This window comes from Acromyrmex echinatior, chromosome 7, assembly GCF_024713525.1.
Source record: "Acromyrmex echinatior isolate Ae372 chromosome 7, ASM2471352v2, whole genome shotgun sequence".
Classification (NCBI taxonomy): domain Eukaryota; kingdom Metazoa; phylum Arthropoda; class Insecta; order Hymenoptera; family Formicidae; genus Acromyrmex; species Acromyrmex echinatior.
The window spans coordinates 1402325-1420708 of NC_141858.1; the positions used below are offsets into that span (position 1 = coordinate 1402325).

General features: G+C 46.4%; 1 protein-coding gene across 11 annotated transcripts in view; it reads left to right on the forward strand.

Moving 5' to 3' along the window:
• Ack-like (activated Cdc42 kinase-like) overlaps positions 1-18384 on the forward strand; it is a 343307-nt gene that overhangs the window by 36389 nt on the left and 288534 nt on the right. For 8 of the 11 annotated variants that reach the window (XM_087407584.1, XM_087407583.1, XM_087407574.1 and 5 more), the window contains one exon: positions 16252-16422. The exons of the other annotated variants lie outside the window; for them this stretch is intronic. In XM_087407584.1, coding sequence (XP_087263710.1) covers positions 16252-16422 — 171 coding nt within the window. The remainder of the gene's footprint in view (positions 1-16251; positions 16423-18384) is intronic. 11 annotated transcript variants of the gene reach the window in all.

Here is an 18384-nt window from a genome sequence, read left to right on the forward strand (position 1 = left end):
TAAAAGTAGGAATAAAAATAGAGTACCCTGCCTTGATGAGGTCTGGGTTAGTCACAAGGTTGTTAGCTGTTTCGTAAGTGCGCATTTCAACCGAAATTTTACTATGTGAGACCTTTTTCATAGATATTATATCTGAGTGCACTAGCAACTTGTGTCTTCATTAAAACTTCGAATGCGCTCTCGGTTATACAATCACTGTTCACTTGCATATGGACAATAAAAGGCGCGCGATCAGTCGGGCCATACCTGTTATCAGAGAGGTTATGAGAAACCTGATGAGCACGAGTCGCATTGTCAGGTAGAGATAGAAATAGAGACAGAAGCAGCTTTGTCCGGGCTTAGGCCCGGTCCATTGCGACGCTTGGCGTACTCATGCTCATGCTCGAGCACCGAGTTCTCATTGGCTCTTTTGGCCACGCGATCCATTGTAACGTCCATCTGTTCGCGTGAATCGTTCGTCGTCCTGGCAAATATTTCCTTGGCGAAGGCATCAAAATGTTCAACTGAAACACCAGTGAAGGTGACGCCATTCGCAGAAACCAGGGAAGGGGGAGAGGAGGGCCCGCCGGGATCCCCTCCGTGGGAGGCACACTCACAGTTTTTCAAAATACCGCTAAAAATATATAGGCAAGGAGAGTTAGGCGCAAATAGAAAGGAGATAAAGAAGGAATGTAAATAATGACTCAGAAAAGCACAGGGCGCTCTGAAAAGAGCGGATGATGCAACACACGACGCGACACTAAACGCAGATACGTCCGCACCAGTCGAAAACACGCGCCAAACTGTTATATGGAAGTTGACCACGCATGTTACTCCCTTGATCTTTCCAAGATCTTCGAAGATATATGATATATGAGATAAGACTTATATCTCCGGCAAGATACCACAGATAACGCCGCAGACTTGTTCTCAATAAAGTAGGTATAAAGAAAGTGGCACCAATACATGTGCCTAATACTGATTGGCTCCGCCAATCAAGTGTCCTTACTGTTAGTTAGAAAGAAGATAACGTTAAACAAAGAAGAAATTAAGATGAGAAATTGCGTCATATAGACACCCCAGATATAGGACAAAATGGCGACTTCCGGCTAATTGGCATCACTCTTTTTATACTCATTCCAGTTCTTAACTCTCAAAATCAAGATACACAATCGACCCCTAGTTCATTTAAGTCTGATTACATTGCTTGAAATCTTTCAAAATTTTTGCACTTAAAGTGATATAATTAGAAAAATAGATTTAGGCGTTGAAAAAAGCAGATGCTGAAGAGTGCTTTGCTTTGCAAGCAATACAAACAGACCTATTCATTAACCTATCCATTAAGAATTTCAATAGCCAATAATACAATATATAATATTTCTGTTTCGATATAAAATTATAAAGACAAAAGTATTAAAAAGTATCGAAATAACAAGCAAAATGAATTCTATTTCTTCTTCTATATATTTATAATAATATGAATTCTATACGTTTTTCATGAATTTTATATAATTTGGTTCCAAAATACCGTTTTTTACAATTAAAAAACCAGTTTTTTACTTGATACTTTTCTCCAAAATCAAAAATACCGTTTTTTTATCTCTAGTCGTCCACATACCGAAAATAAAATAATAGTCGTGTAGGTAATCTCTCAATTGCTAAAGTTTCTTCCTGCATCATAATTTCGGATATAATAAGAGACAGAGGTGAACCCATAGGTATCAAAAATCTGTTTATAAAATTGAATTTGAAAGAAAAATAAATGGAGTTTAAAACTAAGCGCAATTCAAAATTTTTTTAATGGTATAGTGGTTTTACAAGAAATATAAATCCTTTTTCTAATGCTCTCAGCTGGCAATTCTGTGATAACATTAGTAAAAAGGTAAATAATGTCTAAGGAAACCATAACATAGTCAAACTTAAAAAACATATTATTTAATTTGTTAAGAAAATGAAAACTATTATATTTTTCACTTGGCTAGATGCCTCAGAAATGCTATTATTAATATAATATTAAATTAAGATAAAGATAAATAAAGATAAAAATAAAAATAAATAATATAGAGGATTGTTAATAGAAGAAACAATGATTCTTACGGATTACCTGGTTTTATGGACTTTCGGTAAGCCATAAGCTTTGAGTGTATTACCATCCGTGATGAGTAATTTTCGGTGGACTTATCTATAAAGCTTTTATTTTTCCATCTGACAAGGAGGCAACGAAGATTACTAGTCAACTTTCTCGCAGGATCCCTAGTAATACTATGATAAGTATTCCTGTCAGAGAGGATAATCTTTATTTCGCTAATGTAATCCGCCCTATTCAAAACAACTGTGACGTTATCCTTGTCAGTTCGTGTAATAAGTAAATCATCATGATTTTTTATAAACTGATTAGTAATGTTCAACCAATTAAATAATTATTTATCATTACGGTAGGACAATGGAAATCATTAGGAAATTTATTGAGAATAGAAATCGTATTATTTCTGATAAAATTTACAATGTTATTAGAACGACCAGATATTATTCTTCACACTCTTCATAGAACTCTATCATAGTTTTATCAATATTATATTTACTAATAGGTAAACCAAAGCCCTCTCTTAGCTGTAAAAGTAGTTGAACTTCCCTTGAAATAGCAATATTACTCAGATTAATAAATTTTCATGTATTAAATCATGAGGAGATGCTTCATTGAACATATTAGGAGAAGTATAAATATTCTCAAATTGAATAATATGATTAAGAGCTGTTGGAATTAGAATTTGAGATGTGTTATTATTCAAATCATTCCTAAAATAAATAGATTGACTATTATCTGTAGAACCAAAGTATTAATGTTAGAAATTAACGGTTTATTAATTAAAACATTCTCAGATTGAGTAGAAATACTAAAATCTTTAGGATCCAAATTGTTAATGTTAAAATTTGACGAATTATTGTTAGATACAGAGTATATGTGAGACACTGGTCTAATTGTAATTAATTAAGAGTTATTGTAATTATATTATATATATTATAAGATTTATTGTAATTAATTTGTTTAGATTGTAACCATTTAATTTTATTATCAATCCTAGATGTTTGCTCTAAAAAATAACGGTCATTTAATTTGTCCAGATAAATAAAAAACTATAAGAAACAAGTTCAGGCACAATGACAAATACATGACTGATCATCTTAAAAATATTACTTCTGGTGCAATGTAAATGACAATAGGCTTCCTTTAACTCTAATCGCAATGTTGCTTTTATTGGGAGTACAAATTAGTTCAGTTCGTTTTCCAAAAGATGGCTCCGGCTGTTGTGAATGGTTCATAGTGACAGCTGATTTTGGCGTTTTCAGAAAGGTTAGACATCTGCTAATAATATTCAGTTTATATCGCTTTAAGTTTCATACAAAAACCTTGATTTTTACTGTGTTTGAAATGTCGAATTTTGTGTTAATCAAGCAGCATTTGCGGGAGGTTCTAATTTTCTGCTTTAATTGGAAGAAAAGTGCAACTGAAGCCCATCGAATGCTTGTCGAAGTTTATGGTGACACTGCTCCAACTGATAAATCATGTAGGGAATGGTTTCGATGTTTCAAGGATGGAGATTTCAGCGTTGAAGACAAGCTTCACTCTGGACAGTCAAAAAAATTCGAAGACAAAGAATTAGAGGCATTACTCGAAGAAGATCAGAGTCAAACGCAAGAGGAGTTTGCAGAATCATTGGGAGTAACTCAACAAGCCATTTCTGCGCGATTGATCGGTATCGGCTACAATTGATTCGTTTGAGTCATTGCGAGAAGAACGGCTGGAATACGAGCAAAAACATGATAAAGTTATTTTTCTTCATGACAACGCTCGGCCTCATATCGCAAAAATCGTAAAAAAATATTTGGAAATGTTCAAGTGGAATGTTTTACCGCACCCACCGTATTCTCCGGACATTGCTCCTTCTGATTACTGGTTGTTCCGATGGATGCAACACGATTTGGCAAGTCACCGGTTCACTTCTTTCGCAGAAATCAAAAATTGGCTCCAAAATTGGATCGCCTCCAAAGACGAGTCATTTTTTCGAGATGGAATTCGAAAATTGCCTGAGAGATGGGAAAAAGTAGTAGCCAGAGATTCTTACAACAATACTTTAATTAATCTGTTCATTCATTTTGTTTTGAAATAAATACATTTTTGAACACAAAAAAACGAACCGAACTAATTTGTACTCCCAATATATCACTGTGTTGGATCGTATTCAGTTGCTTATAAAAACAATTGTATAGAAAGATCATGTTTCAGAAATATACAAATGTGGAGGGATCAAATCATGTTTTTTTTTATATAATTTCTAGGATTTTTGCAATCTGTCCAGACTAAGGACAATCAGCAATATGTTTGATCAATATGAAGATGACATGATCGAGGGTTATTCAGTGACACCCCTTAATAATCCGGTGTATCACGTTTCAAACGAGTAGATCAGAGGATATTTTCTTTTTTAGTTTACGGGTTGTATATCCACTATAATAAAATAGTGGAGGATTAATAACGGAGATAAAAAATTTTTGTAACTCCTATTTATTTCCATTCCACTCTTACTGTGCTAAATGCTTAGCGCTGTTATATATAGCTCGGATGCATGTAATCCAATACTCTAGCTAAGTTAATGGCCCCATAAGAAATAGTTATGCGGTGAATATGACAAAATAGAAAACATTTTAAAAACTTGTTTATTGGGACGATTACGATAACTGTGATCCGTTAAAAGTTATTTTTGAAAGTATTTTTAGTAAGAAACACAAGAAAAATAGTAAAAAAATTCTATAATCAATATTTAATTCGATAATCATAATTTATTTGATTATAATTAATTTAAGGGAAATTATTTCATATATAGAAATATCTGAATGTTTTAACTCCTCATTATATTTATATTATTAGCGTCTCAGATTGATTGTGATTAATGTTCCAATGTTTCGGTGCACAGTCACATCTGAGATAATTAAATTTAAATTAAGAATCTATATTGTATTCATAACAATTTTGACTGATTATTAGAGCTCTCTAATATATATATATATATTGTACATTTACACGGTCGGATCTTATCTCTTATTAATTATAATTCAGTTTTATTAATTTGATAATAACAATTTAATAAACAATTGTCGATTAAAATGTTCTGGGGATTATTTAAGACATTGACCTTGACAAGATATGACCACCAATCTTATTTATAGATATAGTATCTCTAGACCGAGCATTGTCAGAAATTTTGGGAGTAGGGATGGCTCTCATTTAGAAAAGGTCGCACGCATTTGGTGCAGACGTTCTCGTTTCGCGCATGCGTAAAGTGTACTTTTGAGAGAGAGAAAATGGAAAGAGAGAACGAGGAACTGAAATGTAACAGCTTATAGTCAGATCAGCGAAAAGAGTCTCATATATGTTCTGTGAGAGTCTTACGACGATCGCGAACCGGGACGGACGTATTTTGTCTCGGAATTTTTGTTAGCCCGCCGAGCTTCTTCGTGCTTTTGATTCCTTCTTTTACAGATACACTATACACACATGTGCATAACGAGAGAAAACACACAGCATCAAGTGAGTGCGTCTTTTTCTAAATGAGGGCTACTCCCACGAATGCTTCTTTGAATGCTCAGTCTAGAAGTACTATGTCTATGGAACGCACTCACTTGGTGCAGGTTCTTTCTTATTTCGCGCATACGTATCAAGTGTATCACTGAGAGAGGAGATCGAAAGAGAGAACGAGGAATTGAAATGTTACAGATCGGCGAAGAGAGTCTCGTATATGTTCTGTGAGAGTCACAACGAGCGCGAACCGGGACGGACATGTTTCGTCTAGGGTTGGGTGTTGCGTCATCCCAAATTTTTGTTAGCCAGATTAGCTTTTTTTTTGTTTTACGAGGGAGGAGAAAATCTTCACAACCCGAGGAGGGCCCAGAAGGGACACCCATCGGGAAGGGAAGACGCCCAGTGACCCGCACCACTGGGTGTGCCGGATTCAACCGCCCCGTGATCACGAGGGATACATCGAAACGGCCGCCTATCGATTAAAAACTCCCCCCCCCCCCCATGCGTACTACAACACAGACCAAAGAAGGGCACTCCGGAACCGCATTCTTGCGTATCATCAGGATACCCCTCAGTCCTTAGAACTACTAGACTCTCTATCACCGATTGGGTTATCTAAATACAAAGAAGCAGTAAAGCACTGCCTGCTCGCAAAGTAGACAATAAAATAACCGCGTATAACAATAAATGCATAAACACATAGCGTATGGGCGACACGCTCATCGCGCGTAAGTTATGTACAAAAATATATACAAAAATATACAAGCGGCACCAAGCTACGACTCCTCGTCGGAGCTATGCAGAGTCGAAGGAGAGACCATCGCACCCCCAGGTGGAGCAAGTCCACGTTCGCGAGCCCGCTCATCCTCCTCCTTCCGCCGCATAACCGCCTCGCAAAAATTCGCAAAAACGGACTACGCTTCGGGAGAACGCATGATGGCCCTCACCATCGCCCGGTAGGTCCTATCCATCCCCACTATTCAGCAATCCATCCCTCTGCTCCGCCCATGTAGAACAGAAGAGGTGCGTCGCTGTCGACCGCTCTACAAAACAGACATATCGGGGATTCCCGTCGTCCTATTCTAGTATTCTAGTATAGATAGGACTCAAAGACCCTGTGCCCCATCAGAACCTGAGTAATTCGGTAAATGAGGGCACCGTGCGCCCTCCCAATCCAAACCTCCAAATTCCGAGGGGCCGCTCGGAGGCCAGACGCTCGCGCCATCTTGAGACAGAGCGACGACGCTCCACTTCGAATAACATTAAACTCGCCCGAAGCGCAATAATCCCGAGCAATGATGTCCTGCCGATGAAGATAAGATCTTCTAAATATATCAGCGATTAAATCGAAAGGGACCATCCCCAAAAGGACAGCCGCAGCCTCGTGAGAGATGGTACAGTATCCGCGGATAATCCTAAGGGCAAGCTGCCGCTGCAACCTACGCACATCCCTCAGGATCTCGCGGGCGCCGGCAACAATCTGCGCCCAGATCGAAGCGCCATACAGAACCGACAATCGTCGCGTATAAACGCCGCCGTCGCTAGCCAGGACCACCGATGTTAGCGATGTTAAAACGAGCCAAGGACATCGCCATGCCCCAGGCTTTGGGCAAAAGAAGGCGGAAATGATCCCGGAAGGTCCATCGCGAATCCAGAGTTAAACTCAGGTATTTCACGGCGGACCTAATCGAGACTATCTCCCCCCCCCGACCTGAATAGTAGCGTCAACCAGCGTCTTCTCAGCTGAGAAGGCCACAGCCTCAGTCTTGGCAACCCTGAGCAAGACGCTCGATAGAGCGGACCAAAAAAGTGGCCCCCACCTCAGCCCTCACACGCGCCTCCTCAAATGCACCGACACATGCCACCAAGAGGGTATCATCCGCGTAACAGATTACCGAAACATCCAATCGGCAAACGGAGCCTCAGAATGGAGCCTCAGAGTGGAACATACCTAATATTCCACAACATTGAACCCTGCGGAACTCCGCACGAAATCAGCACGCGCGTCAGTTGATCCCTTCTATCAATGAAAGATAGATCGCGGCTGGACAAATAACTACTGAGGACGCATCGAAGGTATCCCGGCTCTCCCTTCTCCTCCATCCTTAATGACTGGCTATAGAAGGGAGTTGAACGCGTTGGCTATGTCTAGCGACACAGCCATCACCACACCTCCGTCCCGCAGGCCCTCGTCGCCCCGCTCCCTCAAACTCCAGATCGCGTCGATCGTAGAGCGATGTTGGCGAAAGCCAAACTGGCCGTCCGCGACATTCCCAGATGCATCCAAAAAGGCATGCAGTCTAAGGACCACTACTCTCTCGAAAAGTTTCCTCGTCTCGCTTAACAGACATATAGGCCTATACGAGGACGGAGAAAGGTCTGATTTACCCAGTTTCTTGATTAGGACCAATCTGGCCCTCCTCCAATCGCGCGGGAAGTGCCCTCCCCTCCTCGAGACAACTCGTGAAACATCTAGTCTACAACAGGGCAAGATACCTCATTGTGCTTTTAATAACAATGGCCATCCGGGCCAGGAGCCTTCCCAAACTTAATCTTAAGTCCGGCCTCCAAAACCTCCTCGACCGTGACCGCGAGATCGTCCTGCCAAACAAATTGCACATCAGTGCCCAGTGGAGAACGATCCATCGGGAAGAGAGTCCTGACGATGTCTCCCGGTCTCAGGAGGAAGCACCTCCATGATAGAAGCACCGTCCGCACGCAGCTTCTTGAAGACGACTGGATAGGGCATCCCCCAAAGGTCTCTGTCAAGATCATTAATTAATTCAGTCCACAATTTAACCTTCGAGCGAATAATTGCCCTCCTAAAACGTCTAACCTCTCGTAAGGCATCCCAGAGTTCACGCAAGGAATCGCGAGAGGCTCTCCCCCTCGCACGTGCACGCGTAATACGCCTTCTGCACGCGTTGCAGATGCGAAGGTCCGCAATCTCTTGATTCCATCAATATGTGGTGGGTCTCTTCGTTAAAGCCTCCTGACCATGGAGACATCCGAGATATCCCGTAGTAATTGGTCCATCCGCTCAGCCCCGACGACAGCGTTCTCAGGGATGCCGCTCCAAGCCGAAAGAATCAGCCTCCATAAGGTCTGAGTTCTTTTTTGTTTTACGAGGGAGGAGAAAATCTTCAAAAATCCGCAAAGACGCACCACGCCTCGGAAGAACACATGATGATCTCCACCACCGCCTGGAAGGCTTTTCCACCTCCACGAACTCCAGCAATCCACTCCTCTGCTCCGCCCAAGCAGGACAAAACAGAAAAGTGTAGGCCGTCATGTCGACCGCCGCTCTGCAAAATAGACAAATCGGGGAATCTCGCCGTCCTATTCTGAATAGGTAGGACTCAAAGACCCCGTGCCCCGTTAAAACCTGAGTGACACGGTAGGTGAGGACACCATACGCTCTGCCCATCCATATCTCTAAGTCCTTCACGAAATCGTCCCGCACAGCCGCCTCAAGACCGCTCGAAATCAACTCCATGAGACGCTCACGCCACCTCAAAACAGAGAGAGAGTGACGCTGTTCCATCTCGACCAGGCTCACCCGAGGTGCAATAACCCCGTTCCGGGCTATAATGTCCCGCCGACGAAGGTAAGACCTTCTCAGTCGATTCGCAGCAATATCGAATGGGACCATCCCCGAGAGGATAGCCGCAGCCTCGTGAGAAATGGTGCGATATCCATGGATCTCTCGGTCGTTGGCCACAGTCTGCGCTCAAATCGGAGCACCATATAAGACAACCGACATCACCACCGTTGCGTATAAACGCCTCCGTCGCTCGCCAGGGCCACCGATGTTGGCGGTGAGACGCGCCAGGGCCATCGCCATGCCCCAAGTCTTGGACAGAAGGAGGCGGAAGTGATCCCGAAAGGTCCACCGCGAATCCAGAGTTAAACCCAGGTACTTCACGGCAGACCCAATCGAAACCACCGCCTCCCCAACCCGAATAGTAGCACCGACCGGCACCGCCTCAGCCGAGAAAGCCACAGCCTCGGTCTTAGACCCTTAGCCCAAGATGCTCTATAAGAACGGACCAAGAAAGTGGCCCCCACCTCAACCCTCATACGCGCCTCTCCGAACGAATCGGCACATGCCATCAAAAGGGTATCGTCCGCGTAATATATTATCGAGCATCCGACTGGTAATCGAAGCTTCAGAATGGAGTATATCATACCCGATGTTCCAGGGTCAGTTCCAACATCGAATCCTGCGGAACTCCGGACGTAATAGGCGCACGCATCAGTCGATCCCTCCTATCGACGTAAGATAGAACACGATCGGACAAGTAACTACCGAGGATGCATCTCAGATATCCCGGAATTCCCTTCTCCTCCAAAGCCTCCCTAATGACCAGCCACGGAAGGGAGTTGAATGCGTTGGCTATGTCTAACGACACAGCCACCTCCGTCCCGTATACCCTCGTCGACGCGCTCCCTCAGACTCCAGATCGCATCAGTCGTGGAGCGATGCTGACGAATGCCAAACTGGCCGTCCGCGACATCTCTCGATACCTCTATGAAGGCATGCAGACTACTGACCACAACCCTCTCGAAAAGTTTCCCCGCCTCGCTTAACAGGCATATAGGCCTGTACGAAGACAGAGAAAGGTCTGGCTTACCCGGTTTCTTGATCAGAATCAATCTGATCCCCCTCCAATCGCGCGGGAAGTGCCCCTCTTTGAGACAACCCGTGAAGCATCTAATCCACGAAGGAGCCAGATACCTCATTGTGTCTCTAATGACGACTCCCACAACACCTTCCGGGCCAGGAGCCTTCCCGGACTTAATCTTAAGTCCGGCCTCCAGGACCTCCTCAACCGTAACCGCGAGATCGTCCTGCTACATGAATGGCACATCAGTGTGGCCTGTGGAGAACGATCCATTGGGAAGAGAGATGATATCTCCTATAGTCTCAGGGGAGAGCACTTCCACGATCGAGGCGCCGCCCGCACGCAACTTTTTAAGGACGACCCAGTAGGGCATTCCCCAAGGGTCCCTGTTTAAATCGTTAACCAACTCGGCCCATAGCTTTATCTTAGAACGGATGATCGCTCTCCTGAAGCTGCATCTAGCCTCCCATAAGGCATCCTAAAGCTCCCGTAGGGATTCCCGAGAGGTTCTCTTCCTCGGACGCGTGAGACGCCTTCTACACACGTTGCAGATACGGCGAAGATCCGCAATCTCCTGGTTCCACCAATAAGTGGTGGGTCTCCTCGATAGTCCCCTCCTAGGCATGGAGACGTCCGAGATATCCCAGATTATCCGGTCCATCCATTCAGCTCTAAGAACAGCGTCCTCGGAAATGCCGCTCCAAGCCGAAAAGACCGCCGCCGCCTCCATTAGATCCGGATTGACCCTTCCGACAACCCATCTAGAAAAGGCCTTAAGGGCAGTCCTTCCAATAGTGAGTCCAGTCAAAGAGATATCAACTTCAAAGAGACATATTTATGGTCCGAAAGGAACTCCTCCGATCCCACGCGCCAAGAGGTAATCCTCCTAGCAGCAGAGGATGACGCCAATGTGAGATCGACGCACGACATCTAATCTCACCACGCATACGACGGCCCACAATTACCCTCTGTCTCCAAGCATTTCAATAACACAGTCGCAGTCTTTGGAGTCCGAAAGCAAGATTCCTTCGTGACAGGACGACGACTCAACCTTCGAACTCTGTACCGTAGGGCGAGACGCAACTGCGTACTTTCCGCTCCCGGGTACGCTACCCGCAGCAGCGGCATACGAAGCATGAATAGTTTTCGGAGCATCGCCACCGGCAACAACGCGACGCGCACCAATAGCCCTAGTCGAAGGGGAGGTACAGCACCTAAGTCCGCCATCTTTCCGGTTCTCACTCCGGGAACATCCTCTTTCTTCCCTTTCTTCTTTCTAGCTCTCTTTGCGAGCACGCTTAAAACCTACTACCGTCCATGGCTCCCCATTCATAGGGTACGTCGGCAGAGGCGGTGGAAGCTCTACTCGCTGAGCGCCCGCTGACACAGCTTCACTTCTCCCGCGCGCAGTCCTCTTGTTCACTCGTGAATCAACACAACAAACACGTCCGAAGCGATCCGCGACGAGTCCACCATAATAATACGTCCTGACCTATTAACTTTAGTGGGCCGAAGAGGCACATCCTCCAACTTTTTACGAGTCCCACCAAGAGATGGCCTATATTGGAGGCATGTTTGAAGGCCCAGCCTCATACATCGCCTCGACCACAGCAAGATCCCGATGCCGCGAAGAGCGTCTCCGAGAGTGACACGAAATAGGAGAATCACACACAGGGACGGCCCCGCCCGAGGAAGGAGTACGATCTCTACCGCGATCCTCACCCCTCAATATCTGCACCGTACGCCTGAGAGATTCGACTTGATCCCTCAAGGAGACATCCCTCTCTCGTGACAATACATCCATCTCACAGCGGAGTCTCACAACCTCCCTCTCCAGGGCAAGGTTATTGGCCCTGATCTCGTCTGACGGCCCCGAGCTCTTAGTAATGTCTGATACAAAGCACTGCACAGCGATTTTTGCTACGTTCACACCTACCTTTATCTGCCGACGGAGAGCACCATTCATTGTCTGAGTCCTCCTCTCGGCCTCACCGGCAATGTCCAGGACACGCAGCGTCTCGGCTACAACAGACTTCGGCGACATCTGAGGGAAAAGGCCCGTGACCTATCGTACAGATTACACTCGACCAAGCCTCTTCTCTTCTTCAGACCTTGTGTCCCCTTCTTCGAGATCTTAAAAAAGTTCTCCCTGTCCCACTCATCGTCTTCAAGCTCCAGCCGCTTCGATGATATTTTCGCCATAGCGAGATCCAGGGGCATTACTGCCTTTCGGTTTACGTCTCCTCTTTTTCACCTTATATGGGACCTGTTCGAATGAGAACGAAAGCTCCCCATAATTCTCCACCGGAGGAGACCCCAATGAGACGCTACCACACTACCCGCGTGATCCACATCCATCCCCTCGTCACTGGATGCAGGCAAAGTGAGATCTACCACTCTCGCATCCTTGATCAGGCCAATGCCGCCGGGTACGTGCCAGCCGACCCGCTATCAGCGACAGGAGAGTTCACAATCTCACCCGCCACTCTAATCATTTCCTTAGGATACTTTTTCACTTCCACTGTCCTCGGTCCCCTCTTAGATCGCAATATTCTTCCAACAGAGGCAGACTCAGAAGCCACCGAGTCTTCAGTCGTAGCGACCACATCAGCCTCCCTGGTTCAGACACAACCGCAGCTCCTCCTTGTTTGCCGGCGTAATGATACGACCGAGGAGCACGCCGACCAACTCCCCGGTTCGTCTTCCAGGCTTCCCGGCGTCAAGTTGGTGATCCGCCTCATCGATGTAGGGAAAAAACTTCCCACTAGAGGGAAGCTCACCCACACACCGATAGAGGAGTGTCAATAACCCACACCACTGTCCACGCACAAATCCCAGCATCGCGCGCGAACAGGGGCCGCAAACCAGCGACACTTCAAGTACAAAGAGCGCAAGGTCACAATCGCTCCACAAAACACAGCAGGGTGGAGGAGAGTCAATGCGCCACACAACAATATCTCACCCATCCTGGATCTCACTTTATCGGGATAAAGCCTAGTTCCCTCCCACTTGGCCGCTGTTGGGTGGTTCACCCACCAGCCATTCATCCCGTGGCCGCGTACCACTACCATGGGACAGAGGGACCTTTTATAGAGGGCCCAACTCGTCGTCCGAGAGGTCGGGTGCAATCTCGGACGCTCGGTCTCTTCCAGTGGTGCAAAGGAAAAGATTACGAGAGCTCAGGTACCGCAGGTTCGTTAAACCCATAGTGGAATCATATCAAGATGCGTCCGGTGATGCCGGATCCCATCCGAGATAATCCCACCCCTTGCGGGGCATAAGGTCTGGGTTGACTTTACTGACAATCCACCTAAGAAAGGCCTTAAGGGCAGTTCCTCCAACAGCGGGCCCAAAGAAGCATCAACTTCGAAAAAAACGTATCTGTGATCCGAGAGAGACTCCACTTCGGACCCCACACGCCAAGAGTGATCCTTCTAGCCGCGGAAGACGATGCGAGCGTAAGATCGACGCACGATACATCACGAGGATGCACACACGTCGGTTCTGACATCACATTAAGCAGTTGTAGTCTAGAAGACCTAACCAATTCACTAATAGTCTTCCCCTCCTATTAGATTGTTCGGGGTTCTAAGCAGACGCACGTACGTTGAAGTCACCTATCATAATCACCGAGTTCACTTCACGCCAGTCAATTTCACCTCCAGCTCACGTAAGTCCCGCAAAAATTCAACGTCGCAGAGACTGTGAGAAAAGTAACATGACACCACGATCACGTCAATCCCCCAATCCACCGCTGCGAATCGCGTACCCCTCCAACGAGGGGAGCACGGCACCCTCGAACGACTCCACTGCCAGGTGACAGCGGTCGAGGGAGGAATGTTCGTGGAGGCCAACCAACGGTCGCTATCCGGAACATGATTTAGCTCCGAGACCGCGACTAATCTCAGATCACAACGATTAGGTCCTGCGAGAATCTCGATCGATTGACATTTATCTGGGCCAATCTAACCATCACCCGTGTCTATCTCAGTCCCCTCGTCCGCGAGAACCGGGGCCCCCCGATCGATCCCAGCGGATGTACCCACCACATTGTCCACGTGTAAGTCTTCGTTTACCGGCACTTGTCCGCGTCCGTTAAGGGGCACGCATTCCGGCGCGCCAGCACGATGCCTCGCCGCAAGTCCTCTAGATGCATAGACCGGGTAATGCGGGGGCAGCCGGCAGCCAGCAGCCCGTCGCTCCCGCCACATTGGAAACACCAAGTAGAGCGATCCACAATGCTCTGGCAGACAGACTGATCGACGTCCATCAGCCTCCGCACGGCGAACCGGACGCATGACATTCACCTTATCCTTATAATCGCTTTCCGCCAACACAGCCTTAAGGCGGTCAAGGAGCGTCTCCGCTTTGGCACCCGTCTCATCATCTCCGGGGATCTCGATAAGGAGACCCCCAGTCTGCGCCTTCCGAATCCTTGTGTTGACGATGTTTAGCTCCTTCAGAGAGATTTTCCCTCTTGCCAATTTCACAACATTCCGGATTTGTCCTCTGTCTCCGCACATCTTAGCAAAACCACCGCAGTCTTCGGAGCGCAGAACCAGGATTCCCTCACAGCAGGACGGCGCGACACGACCCTCGAACCCTATGTCGAAGGGCGGGACACATCAGCGCACTTACCACTCCCGGGTACACCACTCACATCAGCGGTATACGAGGTACGGACAGCCTTCGGTACACTACCTAAGCGCGACGCGCACTAACAGCCCCATCCCCAGTAGAGGGGGGAGGTACAGCATCTAAGTCAGCCTTCGAGATGACACCAGGAACCTTAACTTTCTTCCCCTTCTTTTTCTCTCTTGCGCGCACATTTGGAGCCCACCTCCGTCCATGGCTCACCGTCCACAGGGTACGTCCACACGCAGAGCGTCCGCAGCTGCCATCCCACTCCCACCACGCACAGTCCCCGTTCTCGGCTTGTCCACACGCGAATCGGGGCGATCGTCAGAAGCGATCCGCGACGAGTCCACAATAACGCGGCCAGATCTGTCAACTCTGGTAAGCAGAGGAGGCACATCGTCCAACCTCTTGCGAACCCTACCGAGAAGTGGCCTATATACAGGAGACAGGTTTCCAACCCCAGTCTTACGCGTCACATCATCCGTGGCCAAGTCCTGACGTCGCGAAGAGATTGCGTCTCCCGCAATCCCGGGAGCGGCGCGAAACGGGAGACTCGCACATAAGCACGGTCCCGACCGAGGAAGGAGTGCGATCCCTACAACGATCATTATCCCTCAAGGCTTGAACCGTTCGCCGGAGGAACTCAAGGAACCTGATCCCTCAAGGAGATCCTCTCACGACGCAGCATGTCCATTTTGCGACGGAGTCTGATAACCTGCCTCTCCAAGGCAAAGTTATTGGCCCTGATCTCATCCGATGGCTCTGAACACTTAGCAATGTCCGATACCAGACGCTGCATCGCAATTTTTGCCACGTTAACATCAACCTTGATCTGCCGACGAAGAGCACCATTCATCTTCTGGGTCCTCCTCTCAGCCTTATCAGCGATGTCAAAGACACACAGCATTTCAGCCACCACCGACTTCGGCGACATCTGAGGGAAAAAACCTGTGACCTCCTCAACAGCGGTCTTCTGACTGGAGGAGAGTCTGTCGTCCAGATTACATTCGACAAGGCCTCTTCTCTTCTTTAGTCCGTGAGCCCTCTCTTCGAGATCCTGAGGAAATCCTTCCTGTCCCACTTGTCATCCATCCGCTTCGATGATATCTTTGCCAAGGCGTGAGAGCCGGGGGCATTGCTGCCCTTCGGTTTACGTCCCCTCTTCTTCCCCTTGTACGGGACCTGCTCAAAGGAGGACGAGAGCTCCTCAACACCTCTACCGGAGTAGACCCAAGCGAGACGCTACCGCTCTGTGAGCCCACACGGTTCACATCCATCACTGCAGGAAGAATAGGACTACCGGGTCCACCACACCCGGATTCTTTATCAAGTCAAAACTGCCAAGAATCGACGTGCCAGCCGAACCTCTCTTCCATCACTACTCTTATACGCATCTCTTTAAGATACCTTTTCATTTCGGTCCTCTCTTAGATCACACTCTACCTGTAAAGGCAAACTCCGGAGCCACCGAGTCCTCAGTCGAAGCGCTCGCAACCATGTCAACCTCCCTACGATCCAGGCACAGCCGTAGCTCCTTCTTCCTCTGCGGCAACGGAGACGGCGACGCAGCAACAGGCTCCACCTGCTCAGTCGACGCAGAAGGTACGACATCATTCGCACCCAAGACACCTTCCGAACCTTCCATCCAGCAGATTCAACTGCAGGGTCCGTCGGCAACCCTGCAGTCAGCCCATCGCTTGATGACGACATACCGAGGGCAGGGACAACAGATCCCCAGTCAGCCGGTCCTGAGTTCCGAATCTCAGGCGATTTTTTTCATTTTCCGTGTCTATTCCATGATGCTAGATTGCCGGTAGTAGTACGGCCGAGGAGTACGCCGACCAATTCCCCGGTTCGTCTCTAGTTCTTCACGGCGTCGAGTTGATGATCCGCCACGTCGATGTGGAGGGAACAACAAAGCAAAACTTCCCACTAAAGGGAAGCTTACCCACACACCGACGGAAGACGTCGATAACCTCCGCCACAGTCCGCGCACAACACCAAGCACCGCACGCGAAGAGAGACTGCAAGACCAACGACGCTCCAAATACCAGAAGCACGAAGATTAATGTCGCTCCACAAAGCATAACAGTGGGGAGAACCAAGCAGGAAATACACCGCCACCAACCCTCTCATCCCTAAGCCACACTTACTGGGATAACCCAGTACTCCCTCCCCCTTGACCACTATTGGACGGTTCACCCACCGCCCATTGGGCGGTCTATCCACCTGTGGTCGCGCACCATGGAACAGGGGGATCTTTTATAGAGGGCCCACCTCGTCGTTCGAGAAATCGGGTGCAATCTCGGACGCTCGGTCTCTTCCAATGGTGCAAGAGAAGAGATTACGAGAGTTTAGGCACCGCGGGTTCGCTATACCTGTAGTGGAATCATATCGAGATGCGCCCGGGGATGTTGGATCGCATCGGAAATAATCCCAATTGCGGGAAGCCAGGTTAGCTTACCGAGCTTCTTTGTGACCATTGTTCATATATCTATTTTAGAATATAATCTTAGGATAAGAAAGCGTTAGAAATACGATCTTTTCTTTCTTTTCTTTATGTTTTGCTTTTAATAACCCTTATCTATTTACCTGGACGAAGGTCTCTTAAGATAAAAATAGAAATAAGACTTTCTGAAAACCTAAGGTATCTACTTAACAACTCAATAACTCGAATTTTCTAGAAGTATTTCCGAGCCTTAAAATAGAGAGCGCTTGGATTAAGTGAGCAGTCCATTGAAATCCTACGAAACCGGTCGCATCTAAGAATGAAAATTGTAATAAAGTGAATTTTGTACAAGATCAAGAATAAAGAGTTTTTATTTGAAAGAACATTATTGCGAATCTTACAATTATTAATAAAAATTTTGTACAAAATCAAGAATAAAGAATTTTTATTTGATAGAACATTATTGCGAATCTTATAATTGGTGGTAGAGATACAAGATAATAAGTGTATAAAAACAGTAAAGTTTGAAATACTTTAACTTCGAGACGACAAATATTAATTACACTTGTTACTTTTGAGGAAGACTCGAAGATTATCTCGCTCTACCGAACTCAATATCTGGACTGAATAATATTCAGGCGTAAATAAATTAGAAGAGTAAGATCAATTCCTTCCGATACCTCTTCCGACTCAAGTGCAAGCATTAATATATTAGAATCAAAAATCTTCTCCAATGTCGCGCGCACAAAGCCCGTCTCGCGAACAAACGTTTACTTTAAATATATTAGCAGAACAATTGTTAAAAGTTACAGACGCTGTGCAAACGCTTAGAGATCAAACAATTTGCAAATAAATCCATCCGGAGAGCGATTTCCGGAAGCAATGTCGGCGACTATTCAATCAAAGAATCCCGAGATTTTAATAAATACATATGACAAAGCAATGCATCTAATCTTATCTCATTTATGGTTAGGCATCTTGAATAGTTTTTTCGTTAAAATTTCTAAAGTCAATTACTAATCGCCATTTAGTTTTACCTGAAGCATCTTGCTTTTTAAGTACTATCCAAAGTGGCGAATTATAAGGAGAATCCGGTTCTCTTATTGTATCCTCAG